General features: G+C 39.4%; 2 protein-coding genes and 1 long non-coding RNA gene across 5 annotated transcripts in view; all 3 read left to right on the plus strand.

The window, feature by feature from the left end:
• Positions 1–3,539, plus strand: part of LOC131253667 (probable LRR receptor-like serine/threonine-protein kinase At1g06840) — a 60,023-nt gene extending 56,484 nt beyond the window's left edge. For 2 of the 3 annotated variants that reach the window (XM_058254768.1, XM_058254769.1), the window contains 2 exons: positions 138–272; positions 3,040–3,539. In XM_058254768.1, coding sequence (XP_058110751.1) covers positions 138–272; positions 3,040–3,381 — 477 coding nt within the window. In that variant the 3' untranslated portion in view covers positions 3,382–3,539. Of the gene's footprint in view, positions 1–137; positions 273–2,256; positions 2,728–3,039 lie in introns of those variants that run through there. The other variant, XM_058254770.1, reaches the window with a different exon arrangement.
• Positions 3,540–3,633: 94 nt separating this feature from the next.
• Positions 3,634–3,914, plus strand: LOC131254113 (uncharacterized). Its single transcript, XR_009175502.1, has 2 exons — positions 3,634–3,716; positions 3,775–3,914. It is a non-coding gene; the product is annotated as an uncharacterized LOC131254113 (long non-coding RNA).
• Positions 3,915–8,406: 4,492 nt separating this feature from the next.
• Positions 8,407–14,235, plus strand: LOC131253668 (large ribosomal subunit protein uL16). The gene is made up of 4 exons (XM_058254771.1): positions 8,407–8,548; positions 11,553–12,054; positions 13,494–13,575; positions 13,967–14,235. Exons 1-4 carry the CDS (start codon positions 8,539–8,541, stop codon positions 14,033–14,035), a joined length of 663 nt encoding a protein of 220 aa, XP_058110754.1. The 5' UTR covers positions 8,407–8,538; the 3' UTR covers positions 14,036–14,235.
• The last annotated feature ends 533 nt before the right edge of the window (positions 14,236–14,768 follow it).

The following is a 14,768-nucleotide window of genomic DNA, read 5'->3' on the forward strand; positions in this document are numbered from 1 at the left end:
TCCAGAATGTTGACCATTAACTGTTTTTGTTTTCCACTGTCATCTTTGAAGGCCACCGATAAGATGGCTAGGATCATTGATTGATCTGTTTATTACACCCTGTTTGCTTTGAACTTATAAATGCATCTTCCTCACAGGGCTACCTTGATCCGGAATACGTCCTAACCCATAAGCTGACCGACAAAAGCGATGTCTATAGCCTCGGAGTCGTGTTTCTCGAGCTCTTGACAGGAATGCAGGCCATATCGCATGGCAAAAACATAGTCCGAGAGGTACGCTCTTACTGCATCCTTTCACTCCAAATATATCCCTTACAAGTATTACCGTGTATGATTGATCTGTCCTTTCTAGGTGCACGACATGTTCCATCTTGGCTTATGTTGTGTCAGGTGCACCAAATATCATGATTTCATGATTAGTCAATCTAATTGGTACAAAATATCATAAAATTTCATGATATTAAGAAAGAAAGAAAGAACGAAAAACATTATATATGGGTAGGCCTGTCAACAGGTTGGATCCTACAGTACCCGTACCTGGCCTAACCAGGTTCAGTCTTGCCGGGTCTAGGTCTAGTTCTTGAAGACCTGGAACTGGATCTGATCGGGTTTTGTTACCCATCAGGTCTAGGTTTCAAGTTGGTTTTGGGACAAATAAGAACATTCATGCATTTGAGCCCACATGATGGATGGATTAGATTGCACATGTGGCTTAGGACACATCATTTTGTTGCTAGAAAGTTGTGTCTGTGTGTGTGAACTGTTAAAACTAACTGGATCCGGCTAAACCCGATGGGCCTGAACTGAACCCGATGATACCTAATTTTTCACCGGGTCCAAAAGGTGAGACCCGAGCCCGACCCGATTTTTTTTGTCCAAAAGATGGGAACTAGACCCATTAAAATTGGACCCAGTCCATCAGGTATATGCAAGTCTGGGTACCCATTAACAGCCCTATATGTAGGAGGTGGGAGTCTACCCAAGGTATTTTATAATGCCCACCACTGTTACCGTTATGATACAGGCTGTAACGGCTCTTAAAAATAACTGTTACAAGACTATTACAGTCCGTTACAGGGCTGTTATGGCCCCTTTTCTGTAACAGCTCAGCCCCATAATGCATAACGGTTATGACCGTCGGCCGTTACATAACTGATTTGGGATACCATGAGTCTACCACACCATTTCAAATGATTTCCCATTTGGTGTAAATGAGGGCCCACCCCTGAAATACTTTTGATGCCAACTAAAAATGTGCAGGTCTTGTTGGTTCCATCAGTGGGATCAGGGCATCTCTTAAATTGATCTAGTGACAGACCAGCCCTCTTATAGAAACGTTAAGTCATGCAACCTGCAACAGATGATATTACATTATCATTAGCTCATGTTCTCATGGAATCGCTAGCCACTTGTTAGGACTGTCAACAGGTACCTATCCAGGGATACCCAAGGTATTGGCCCAATTTAAACAGATCCATGCCTAAATATTGGACCCAGTTAAAATCAGGTTGGGTCCAGTTAATATTAATAGTATTTTATTCTAAGCAATTAGCCCACATGAGTGGCATCAGCGGTGTCATCCTCATCATCTAAGCCCTATTCCAATTAATTGGGGTCGTCCACATGAATCCTATTCTGTTCAGATTCATGATGAAAGTTATGACGTAAGTTTAACAATGGCCACCAACCTGACACAACCCTCCTTTATCTGGGTTGGGGACCAGCAATGAGAGCACAAAACTTTCTGCAGGTGCAATGTAATAGACTATTACATAGGTTGATTACAATCAAGTGTGATCTTATAGTATATTACATAGGCTGATTACAATCATCAAGTTGGTTACAATTGACAATTTAATTAGCCCACACGTTTTGGAGAACATTTCTACACACGAGATGTGTCCAGTGTCAATGTGGCAAATGTGTGTGAGATCCAACTGCCCTTTTGGTGGGTCCAACCATGTAGATTCCCTTTACTTGACCCGGACCTGACCTGGAGTGAAGGTCCAAAAAACCTAATGGGTACCCATACCCAATGGGATCCGTGTCCAGGACCTCAAATATGGTACCTGAACCTGAACCCAAACCCCTTAGTTGGTTCCAGGTACTAGTGGTTGGTTATTACAATATTTGGCATTTTATTTATTTATTTAACAAACAATGCCCTTAGAATGGATTTTTGGCTGTCGAATGCGGATGGATGCATGTGCGATCTATGAGTGCATGTGTAACTGTCCATCTGCAGGTTCTTGATCAGACAGGATTGTTCAATCATAGCGATTTTAGGAGCATGGGCATTCCAAGGAGGGACCACCCAGTAACAGCCAGACTAATCACAGTCCATCTGGATGCTTGCATGTATGAAATAATATATTATGCTGGACAGACTAGATACTGATACCAGTACCAGATACTGGTGGGATGTGTTTTAACTGAATCATATGGTAATCTTTTACATGGCATAATACATACACACATGCACACATTTATATATGTATATATGTGCGGTAAAAATTGTAAACATTAACTACTTGATTAAATCTAGCATGCTGGAAAGATCAGAAAACAATAACTTTAGGGTGTGTTTGGTTGCACCAAAATCATGATATTTCATAATTAGTCTAATTTGGTGCAAGAGTTTCAACACTAGGTCAAGGGTTCGAGTACCCATAGGTGGTGAAATCCCACTACGGCATGGGTGTGGGTGCCAGTGTAAATAAAATAAAATCTAATTTGGTGCAAAATATCATGAAATTTCATGATGCCTGGTGCAACCAAACACTTTCCTTATTAATACAAGAACCAAATATAAATAGCATTCAAATAGATTATTCATTGTTGTTATGTCCCAGATTTTATAGAAATGGAGATCATGGTGGGCCCCATGTGCATGGCACAATGGATGTTTTTGAACAAAGTCCTTTGTACAGCAACCATGTCAGCTGCTATGCTATGTGGCCTATTGTACATGCATCTCAAATGCGGTCTTCTTTGTTTTGGATTGATGGTTGTTGTCTCATATTCTATTCTTCTATCACAGGTGAACTTGGCATACCAGTCCGGTTTGATGTTCTCGGTCATTGACAGCCGAATGGGCTCGTATCCCTCCGAATGTGTCGAGCAGTTCGTTTCATTAGCTCTCAGATGTTGCCATGATGAGACAGATGAGCGACCTTCAATGGCTGAGGTGGTCAGGGAGCTGGAGATCATGTGGCGTAGGATGCCTGAAGCCGACATCACACCATCAGAATTCACAGCTACTGATGCCGGAAGCAGACCATTGCCATCGTCGTCATACTCAACTACCGATCCTTTTACTACGTCAGAGATCTCCGGCAGCGACCTTCGAAGCTCTGTGACCCCCATCATCAGGCCTCGTTGACATGGTCATGGACTCGTACAATTTCAAATGCGGCTGTATGAAAGGTTTAAGGTGCCGTCCCAAACCATTATATCCCAGTTTCATCCATGAATGATACAGCTCTGTCGGTTGGTGATCCACCGTAATGGATTTTTATTTTTTTCTTTTCTTTTCTTTTTTTAATACACCCCACCCCCCTAGCGGGATTTCACCACCTATGATACTCGAACCCTTGACCAGGTGCTGAAACTCCTAGGAGTCTACCACCAGAGCAGGAGTATCAATCCTTGGTTTGTGTGTGTTTTAGATGGTACTGAAACACTAAGCTGTTGTATGTGAAAAAGGATCTTATGTGTGTGTTTTAGATGGTATTGAAACACTAAGGTGTTGTATGTGAAAAAGGATTTTATTTAGAGGGACCGTGGATTGTAGTTGCCGATGGGAATCAACGGTCTCCCTTTCGAATATTTGGTAGAATGAAATAGATTATTTAAAATCGAAAATCTAAAAGAAAATAAAAATTAAGATAAGAAGACTTATAAAGTTGAGTTAAGGCGTGAGGTGAGTCACCCGGCTTGAAATCAAATTTGCTCTTTTGGACAACTGTTCATTCCAAGGGCAGCAGGTTTTCAGAGCAATCGACCTTCAAGATACGATGATTATAACTCGGTACGAGTAGTCTATTCAATATATGCGGGCTTGAACCACTTGCAGTTTAACTTAAAGTGTTGAGTTAACTCAACGATGAATTCAAGAGCCAAAACTCGTAAATTAGAAAACAGAGAGTTTTTATAAGAGTAAAAAATAAAATAATAAAATAAAAACAATCCGTAGTTTGAAAACGGACTAGAAGTCTTTATATAGACTTTAAAGTGGTGCATTAAGTACTCTTTCGAAAGGGTTTAGTCCGTTGGATTTAAACCTAACATGTGTGACCAACTAACTGGTCACATTTCTCTAGTTTAAGATGAAAAGGCGCAAGTGCAAGTACATTTCTTGCACAAATAAAGTCCTGCGAGTACCTATACACACACCCATGTAAGTACAGCCGCGACTTGTCCGGCCGCACATGTGCACATGGACTCAGCTCAGCTCGGTGCACACACATGTGCGATTAATGACATAGATTAGAAATATTAGCATAGCCTCTTAATAACATAGATTAGAAATATTGGCATAGCCCCTACGAGACTAAATTCACGTACTAATTCTCTAAATGGAGCTCAAGCTTCTTTTTTTGATAAATTTGATGATTCTTAACACACCACTTAAAACCAACAAAAATTTTAAATTTGGAGGGAAACTGAAATATTTGAAATTCATTTTATATATATATATATAAACAAAATTCAACACTCTCACGTGTCAGTTTTGAGATCCGGAGTGTTCATCAAGCTGGCTTCACTGTTTAATATTTCCTGGCCCACAGATCATGCCAGTCTTCTCACCAGGTAGACCATATATGTCGGTTGAATGCAGAATGTCAGTATTCTCTTGACCGTTCATCTTTTGTAAATGTGTTAGCAAACATGGTGAGCCAAAGAGCTTACTTTTAGCCCAAGTCACTTTAACAATGGGCCCACCTAATGAACTACCCGGATATGGAACATGAGTGCCATGTTCCGGTTAGTTGGCACGTGTGGCTCTGCACTTGCCCAACATACCCGGGTTAGTCGCACACGTATGTAGGATGTGACCCATTGGTCATTTTTCCTCACCATCCTTGTTTTTTTTCTCTTCTTTTCTTTTTCTTACGAGCTTCAACTGCCTGATGATGGGACCAGTCTCTTTCTGCCCGGGGCAGCTAGAACGTTTATTTGGTGAGGCTGGCCCACCTTCATGTACGTGTTGTATATCCACGCCGTCCATCCGTTTTGCCAGCTCATTTTGGGGGTTATGCCCCAAAATAAAGTAAATTCAAATCTCAAGTGGACCACACCACAGGAAACAGTGGTGACTGACTGCTTGCAGGCCACAAAAGTCTTGCATCAAGCTGCTATTTGTGTTTTCCCTTCATTATCAACAGTTTGGATGGCAAATGAACATTACGGTGGGCCTTAGGAAGTTTTTAATTGTGTGTTCAATCACTACTCTTTCCTGTGGTGTGGTCCGCCTGAGATTTAGATCTGCTTCATTTTTGGGCTCATGCCCTAAAATGAGCGGGCAAAAACAAATGGACGGTGGGGATATACAACACATACATCAACGTAGGCCCCACGGTTAGGGCGTCACCCAATCCATATTGGGCATGTGCTCAGAGTCCGTACCTGGGATGAAATGTCTGTATCTCACATGTCTCACGTCAGCATATATTCTGCGAACCCCCACCTATCTGGCCAGATGCAGTACTCTGCAAAGCCCCACCAGAGTTTGGACGGTCAGATTGGGTTTTTTAGTTTGTGCCAGTGGGCCTAACTGATCAAGCCATTGGTATTACAGGCCACGATGCAAAACTGTCTATATCTGGAACTCCCAACCCTTAGAATTAGTAGCCAACAAGTAAGCTTCTGGAAAAGGAAATATAGCATCCGTGTGCTTTTAACAAATAAAAGAAATTAATATTTGATGGCTAGGATCTTCTAATTCATGGGATTTTTGATGTGCGTGGGCCATCCTAGATGAGGCCCATCTTATTACTGGTTTGGATCACTGAATCATGAGCCCCACTTAACATTTGAAAATCTGATACTAAACAAAGGATGCCCTTAGTATACCAAGCATCATAACATTTTTATTTAAAAAAAAAAAAAAAAAAAACCGTGAATTACCATGCTCGGGTGTCTTTCCAAGAGTCACTTCCTTGACTGCCTTCACCAATGAAAGAATGCCACGTGTGCTACTACAAACATGGGACTCACACTTATACGTTTGTGTGTGTGTGTGTGTGTAGATAGAGAGAGAGAGGAAAAAATCATCGTTTCGTGCAGAAAATCTGCATGATGAGTCTTGTTATTGTATAAAATACATGTGTCATACTTTGTCATTGGCATTGGATGAGATGCGTTAGGTAAGGACAGCTTCTCTCCAAAAATGTTTAGTAAGATTTGTGCAAACAGAAGTAAAATTTTAAAACTTCTAAAGATATATCTTTTTTCAGCAATCCTATTTTGTTAAGTGTTTAGGCTAGTGAAAGTAGGCTCCAATTATTTTCAGCTGATTTACGGCTTACTTGGCTCATTAATTGTCAATTTGTGGGTATGTATTTGTGGATTGTACCTAATACAATGTTAAATGCACTTATCTACACTAATGAAAAAGTGTGATGTGTGTGTGTTAGTCATGAGATTATTAGTAAAATAAGAATTTTATTAGCACTTATCACATACACATGAGCTTTCTATTAGCACTAGGAGTACACCTGCCGCCTTTCTAAATGCAATCCTCACATCATTTTCACTCAATAAAAGGGTCACGTGCACCATAAATACTTTTTACGAAGAAGTCATTTGATGGTGTGAGGCTCTCGACCTTTGTCACATACAATTCACAATGATAAAATTTTCAAATTCCATTTTCAGGATGTGGATTACGCCTAACACTTTGTTAGATGTAACCAGGCAAGCGTCTCAATGAAAAAGCACCAAATGCACGTAAAGTCATGGGTACCATAATGGAAAGCGGAAAATGGTCATTTTATATAATAGGTCAACTGATAGCCTGTAAGTGGAGTTGAATGAGAAATGGAATTAAAGGTAAATGAAGTGGGAGTAAATGGCTTACTTGATTATATTTGGATAAGAGTAAATGAAATGCATTTAAGTTCCAAATATTCTACTTGGATTAGGAGTAAATGTAAAGAATTAGAATACATTGAAAATTTTCAATATCTTCATGGGAACTTACCTGATATCTGAAATCAATTTTAATATTTCAAATTAGTGTGCGTGTGTGATATTTAATGGAATAAGCCTATTGAAATATATACTTTTATCAAAAAAAGGAGAAACTTTTAAACCGTGGGTGTACCACAAACATATGGATCACAAACAAACACCTTGTCAACAGTTTTTAATCATTTACTTAAATGACCTACTTTTGGGATAGTTTGAATCATTCTATTGGTATGATTTTAATAATGTAACCAGTTTTTTTTTTTTTTTTTTAATTTTTTAACACACAAGATAACTCTTGAGAGTCTACCACTAGAGCAAGAGCAAGGATCCCAATGCATCATCAACATGTGAACTCAAAACGGCATTTAACACTATTTACTTTCAACTCTTTTTATAAATAGATAAATAATTTCATTTCCGAACCATTTCTTTTCATTTTCATGTATTTAGAATTTATTTACTCTCATTTCATTTTATTCCATTGCATTTATTTCCATCTAATCACACTTTAAATGGTCATTTACTCTCATCCAATTGGTTCTTTAGGAATTTTTGTGACACACTGGCTTATCGTTGGAATGGGGTATTTCCAGTGCCCTATGATTGCAATCGTTATCTCCGTTCGTTCGTAGTGGAATTTCACCACCTATGGTTCTCGAACCCTTGATCGTGCTAGTACCAATGCCGTTATTGGTGGTGCTCCGCAGCCCACCGTGATATATGTGTTTTATGCAATTGCAGGCTGATTTTAAGCCATGAGCCGAAGATTAAGGTGAATCCAAATCTCAAGTAGACCCATCACAGAAAAATAGTGGTGATTGCACACATGCCATTTAAAGCTTACTAGTGTTCATTGTAATGTTTATTTGCCATTCAACGTGTTGATTAAGAACGCATGTACCCGTATGAAGGAAACACAAATATCAGCTTCATCCAAAACTTTCGTAGCCATAAAGATATTGTTTGGTCCACTTGAGATTTGGATCTGCTATTTTTGGGCTCTCTAAAATGAACTGGAAAAATGGATGGACGGCGTTGATAAATCACATAGATCATGGAGCCCGCAGAGCACCGACCTGTAGACACGTCGGCAGTGGGCGGGTCAATGCAATACGCGTTCCTTTTCATGTGAACGTAGCACTACGCATGCGCGCACGGAAGCTGCGTTCCGAAGACGTTTGTGCGTGCGTCATTAGGTCAAAATGGTAATTTTCTTAAAATCCTTGGCCAAAAGGACACGGCTCTAGGGCTTGAAGCAACCTCTCCCTATATAAGCCTCCATACCGTCTCATTTCTATTCATTTCTATCTCACAAACCCTAGTAGACGACGAGAACAGACCCGCCATGGGACGAAGTAAGCAGATGCGATCTTTCTTCTACATCTTTCTCTATTCTCATTCTCTTGATTTAGATCATGCAAGAATTTTGGGAAGAAATCGGTTTTTTATGTGATTTTTTTTGTTGTTCTAAGTTTTTTTTTTAATGGGAAATTCGATTTTGTTCCCAATTTGTTTCTTTCGTAAGGTCTGGATTTCAGAAGGATTTGTTCCTTTTGGTGCATTCGTTTGATTTCGGGCAGGGATGCGATCCGATGGATAGTTTCGCAGTCTGTTTTTTCTGGATGGATCTTGATTTTTCTGTGATGGATGGTTCGATTGCTGCTATTTGATTTTGAATCGGTGAATGATTTGCGTCAATGGGATTCTTATGCTGGTCTAGGGTTGATGTCATTTGAATTATCATTTTTTTCATGAGTTGATTGCTTGTTGTAATTGTCTGATCTAGAACGTAGAAGGGATTGTAAGGAATATGCTATTCATGACATCTGTAATCTTGGATTTTTTTTTAAAAGCTTTGTCATTGTTTGATTTGTTCTTGAATATTTACCGTCCGTTTGGTGCTTGAGCTTCTCTGTTTTAAAGTGGAATATGGGATATTCATTTCAGGGGAATCAAATGCATAATCTAAACTTCACTATTTCTGCTGTTGAGGAATTTATTCTGGAGATCAGCTGATGATGTTTTGAATGTTTGTTTCTATTCCTTAAGTAGAAATCAATTGGCATTGGAGTCTGTGAAGGTTTCGACCCATTCTCTTCGTTTTTGGTTTGTTGAAATGTAAATCTTGTTAAGTCCCGATTGGATTCATTGAAATTGAAATCTAGGATCGGGGGTGGAAAATCAATTTATATTTTATTTGGAAGGGTGAACTTAATGGACGTAAAAAAATAACGTGTCCCTCCACTAAAATGGGTTGGAACGCCTGTATACCTAATTTATGCAGGGTGGGTCCTCTATTCAGCAATAAAGGATGTCCCTGCATAACTTCTTGAAGTATCTCCCATACAATTGGTTCTTTTTCCCAAATTTTACTTTTAGCAGTCCCTATGTTAGAAGCAACGTGTTATCTGATTAGACCACAAATGACATATTTCTGGAAAAGCTCTATTGTTATTTCCACAAACAAGGTAAAATGTCCTATAAGTGGAAAACAATTTCTTTTCCACAGATTTTTTAGGTTTACGTCCTTAAGGCTTCCTCATAATAAATATCCTTGTGGAAAGATTACTTGGAGTAGGATAGACTGTTTTATTCCAATTTCCAATGGGTCTGCGATCTAGAGTAGAAGTTGGTTATTGAAAGTTGGCAAAAAATCTGCGATTTGCAGTCTTTTGGGATGGTTGGCATTTGGTTGAAGAAAATGGGAAAGTGCTTTGGCTTTCTCAGGTTTGACGTGTGCTTTGTGATCCATGCTTCCATCCTTAGCTATCAGCGTGTGGCAGTTAGGATTCGTCAGACTTATCTCACGATGTGGAAAATTATTGCTGTAGGGAATATTTTGGATGTGATCAGTTTGGTTGAGGGGTTTCCCAGATGCCATGGGAGCACTCTTGTTGGTAGGCAAACATTTCGTTAGTCCCATGGTGGGAGGCATGAACTCTGTTGTCTTTGAGCTTGTGCTCCATATTGTGGGAGTATTCTTCTTTTACTTATAACCTTTTGTTTAGAGAGAACCATGTTCAACCATGGAAAATAAGATGAATGCCTTTAATTTTACTGGTTCCTCTGTTTGAGAAACCAAAAAAGAGGAAGGAATCAATTTCCTTTTCCAAGGCATTTCTCAAAAAGCAACTAAAACCATTTCCTCAAAATGATCTGTTAAAATCTTTTTTCCTTAGTTGATCTAACAGAGGGATGGATGTGATGAGGTTGATCACCGTCTTCCTCAAGGAATAATTACTCTGAATCCACAGAGCTTATCTGGACTCCTCGCAAAGATTCCTCGAATCCCCTAGGAAAATAGGAAAATAGAAATAAATTATAATAAATTCGAAAATAAATTAATCGATGATAAAAATGTATTTACAATCCTTTAAATGGTGATATCAAACCTAGGAAGAAGTTTCAAAATCAAACTCCAACCCAAACTCCCAAAAAAACGTGACCTGCGGTCATGATTTCTACTAGACTTCATGGTTTTCAGCCAAAAATAGTAAGTGTACAATTTGGCCAACCACGTTATTCTCCCAACTTTTCTAAGCCCTTTTCATGTTGGGCACTACTCGTAAAACTCAATGGATCAAAAGTTATGATCAAACTAGAACTTACTATAAATAGTAAAAACGAAAATACAATGGGATTTTGACCGTCGATATGATGGAATCTCGCAAATCCAGTGTGGGCAACCCTGCGTAGCGGGTTGGTTGGTTAGCTAAAGTAGCTTCTACCCCAAAATCATATATTATACATCGAATAACTCGGATTTGCAAGATACCCCTGTTTTTGGGTTTTGACAGTCCCGATCACTTCCGCCTCCGATCGGGCCTTCTCTAATCCATCGTTGCCATGAATGTGTCCACGGCCCGCTCTACATCACTATCTGTAGGATTGTTAAATGTTGCATGTTTAGGCAATTACCAAGTGAAATTTGCATCGACCTTCTTCTTGTTCTTGAAAGATATTTTGCAAGAATCATGCATGCCAAAATCGAACCATTATACATTTGTATTTGTAACTTTGTAAGAACCATTTAATTGGCGAAAGTCATGATTTCATGCATATCAAACCATTATAAATTTGTATTTATTAGTCAGACCAGGTGATCTTATTTCTTAAAGATTGCTCAGGGAAGACTAGTGGTTCTCTTTTTCACTACATTCTAGGCTTATCAAAATAATTGAATTGGCAAGTGGCCTTGATTACATGGTATTTGATCTAACCATATTAAGGTCTTATGCACCAAAATTTCCAGAAATGACGTGTATGATTCAATCATGTTAAGGTCTTAGACTGTTATTTGTTTTTAGAGAAATGGCATATTTGTAACTTCAATGACTGGGTTTCCCTTATCATTCTCAGGACCAGCAAGATGCTATCGGCAGATAAAAAACAAGCCGTACCCAAAGTCACGGTACTGCCGTGGTGTCCCCGACCCAAAGATCAGGATCTATGATGTTGGTATGAAGAGAAAAGGAGTTGACGAGTTCCCTTTCTGTGTTCACCTGGTAAGTTGGGAGAAGGAAAACGTCTCGAGTGAGGCTCTTGAGGCCGCGCGTATTGCCTGCAACAAGTACATGACAAAGTTTGCTGGGAAGGATGCCTTCCATCTAAGGGTTAGGGTCCATCCTTTCCATGTCTTGCGTATCAACAAGATGCTCTCATGTGCTGGGGCTGATAGGCTCCAGACTGGAATGAGGGGTGCATTTGGGAAGCCACAAGGGACGTGTGCCAGGGTGAGCATTGGCCAGGTCCTGTTATCTGTTCGCTGCAAAGATTCCAACAGCCATAATGCTCAGGAAGCTCTCCGTCGTGCCAAGTTCAAGTTTCCCGGCCGCCAAAAGATCATCGTCAGCAGGAAATGGTATATATTTGCGCTCTACTCTCCTTGTAGAATCCACAAAACTGTTCTGCATGTTGTGATATGATTGCCTGATTTCTGCACCGTGAAAGTGGGACCCAGTTTCTTAGTCACTTGAATTTGTTGATTCCATGGACCCACCACGGATGAGGTTGCCCAGAATCTCATAAATTGGAACATCCTAATCCTTAGTTCAACGGCCTATGAACATAAGAAAAAATGCTACCATTTTCTGGGAACATAGCAGGTTATTATTGGATTTGCTAGGATCTTCCAGCATAAAGTTATTTGGGACATCATCATGTGGCCATCAGCTCATGGTTCTTGATCACCAAGATCATGGTCAGTCAAATTTTTTAAAAAAAAATTAAAAATTAAAAAATTTTTTAAAAAAAAAAACGAAAATTCATGGTCAGTCAGGACATTACACCTGGCCATATGGCCAATTGAGTTGATGCAACTGAGGTTCTGGTTGATAACAAGTTTTCTCGTCATTGGTTTTCTCAGCAAATTTTTGTTAGTCGCCTGATTTCAAAACATGAGAAACTGACATTTCGAAAATTAGATATGGGCTTTTTTTTTTCGAGCCACTAGATTACCAAGGAGTAAGCAGTTTTTATCCTATTTGAGTAAATTGGAATGGGTGAAACTCTTAAGCCTATGGTACTGGGTCTATTTCCCCTCACATTGGCTAGATTATTTTTAGAGGTGTGCTCCTATGGTACTGGTATCACTGTTAAGCCTATGATGTTACCAGGCAAATGTGGGGCACACGTGATGTATGAAGGACATCCAACCCAACCATCTCATATTATATATATATATATATATATATATATATATATATATATATATATATATATATATATATATATATATATATATATATATATATATATATATATATCTGATCCAACACTCCAGTAGGTCTCAAGCATGGGTAACAAAATGGGAGGAAACGACCACCTTGATTTGCACATGGGTCCACTGAGTTGAAAAATAGCCTGATTTTGGTCCAGATGAAGCATCCTAATATCATAGATTATACATATAAACTAGATGATGGGCCCTCTATTGAAATCTACGGTTGGTGTGCACCTCCAACTAGTTCCTCCTTAGTTTTGGATCAGGCTTACATTTGTGTAACAGAACTTGAGGTCAAGCATCTGATGGTAGTGGATGAATGTCACAAGTACACATCCCTAGTGTGCTCCACTTCTATCCGTTGGCACAATAGCTTACTATGGTGTACCGGTTGCACTGCAGTGCTCTTTGGATCTCTTTAACTACGTATTCTTCCTTGAATCTGATGCTGTGTTACTGAAACTATTAAAAGTCACATCTGGTCTAGACATGTTGGAGGATTTTATATTTTTATAGTGTTATGCTTAAGTCACCTTTATACAGGATTGCTCATCAACCTCATTATCTTATGCTTTCAGGGGTTTCACCAAATACAGCCGCACTGATTACCTTAAATGGAAGGAAGAGAACCGCATCGTCTCTGATGGCGTCAATGCTAAGGTCTGTTTTCTCTCTCAACCTAATAATGCGTTTCTTCTCATCATGTGCACTGTGGTTCAGTAACTTGTGTGGACAGAAGGCACATGCCCATGTGGTCAGTTGCCAATTACCACTGTTCATGTTGCTGCAATGTTTGCGATGTCCAGGCTGCCCATCAATGGTCCCCACTAAAGATGTGCCAGGGGTCCTGAAATTACATTTGCTGAAAAGAGCTTTCACATGAATGCAGACACTTTCAATTTGTTCCTGTTTTCAACCTGATTGATCACCCAGATGAACCCTGGCTGAATCCTGATTGATTGGATGGATTGGTTTTGAGCATCTACATATATTGCAGTTCTTGTTGTTCCCTACATGTCATGACCTGCTTGCTTTTGCTTTTGGGCTGCAGCTTCTTGGTTGCCATGGACCTCTCACCAATCGCCAGCCTGGAAGAGCATTTTTGGATGCGACTACTTAGCTGTCCATTCTGCAAAGAGGAAGAAGGGCTCCATTCTCGCCATTTGCTTGATATCTTTCTAGGAAAAAATTATTTGCTGTTAGCTATGTTTTGGCCGTACAATTCCTATATGTTTTGAATGTGTGCCTGCCAGAGAGGCGTGGTGAACTCTGTCTGAGGGGCTGTCATTGTTGAATTTGCATTTTGTCGGTGTTATTAGATGACTCCTGTTTAACATTTTAGGTCTTTCTGCTGTTTTGTTTGAAATAGCAGCACCTGTGTTTGTTGGATTTATTTTTAAACCATGTTACCATGGCACATATCCAGTTGAAGCCACCAAGATGAATGTTCTCCTGTCCCCACAACTGAATGTCAATGAAAAGAGACGGATAGCATGCATGTGTACATGCTGATATATATATATATATATATATATATATATATATATATATATATATATATATCATTTTAGGATGTAAGCACCAAAATGAGGCAAACACAAGGTTCAAGGGGACCGACCACAGTGGGGATTAAGCACCCACTATTAAAAACTTATTTGATCTACCAAGAAATTGGCTTTCACCATATTTTTGTAATGAGCAATAAGTAGAGGGGGTTTTGGCTTTTTGTTGCATGGCAAGAATCTGTACCAAGGAGCCATCCTCTTTTTTTTCATGCAGTAAAAGTGGGGATTTTTTATTTTTTATTTGGTTGCATCAACACCTTGATATTGGGGTGTTTCTTCTTTAAAAAA

This window comes from Magnolia sinica, chromosome 8 (genome assembly GCF_029962835.1).
Source record: "Magnolia sinica isolate HGM2019 chromosome 8, MsV1, whole genome shotgun sequence".
NCBI classification, from domain to species: domain Eukaryota; kingdom Viridiplantae; phylum Streptophyta; class Magnoliopsida; order Magnoliales; family Magnoliaceae; genus Magnolia; species Magnolia sinica.

Excerpts from the sequence above, each read along its gene's own strand:
- LOC131253668 (XM_058254771.1), top strand. Across the intron at positions 12,055-13,493 it reads ATCATCGTCAGCAGGAAATG|GGGTTTCACCAAATACAGCC; the intron begins GTATATATTTGC and ends TTATGCTTTCAG. Across the intron at positions 13,576-13,966 it reads CTGATGGCGTCAATGCTAAG|CTTCTTGGTTGCCATGGACC; the intron begins GTCTGTTTTCTC and ends TTTGGGCTGCAG.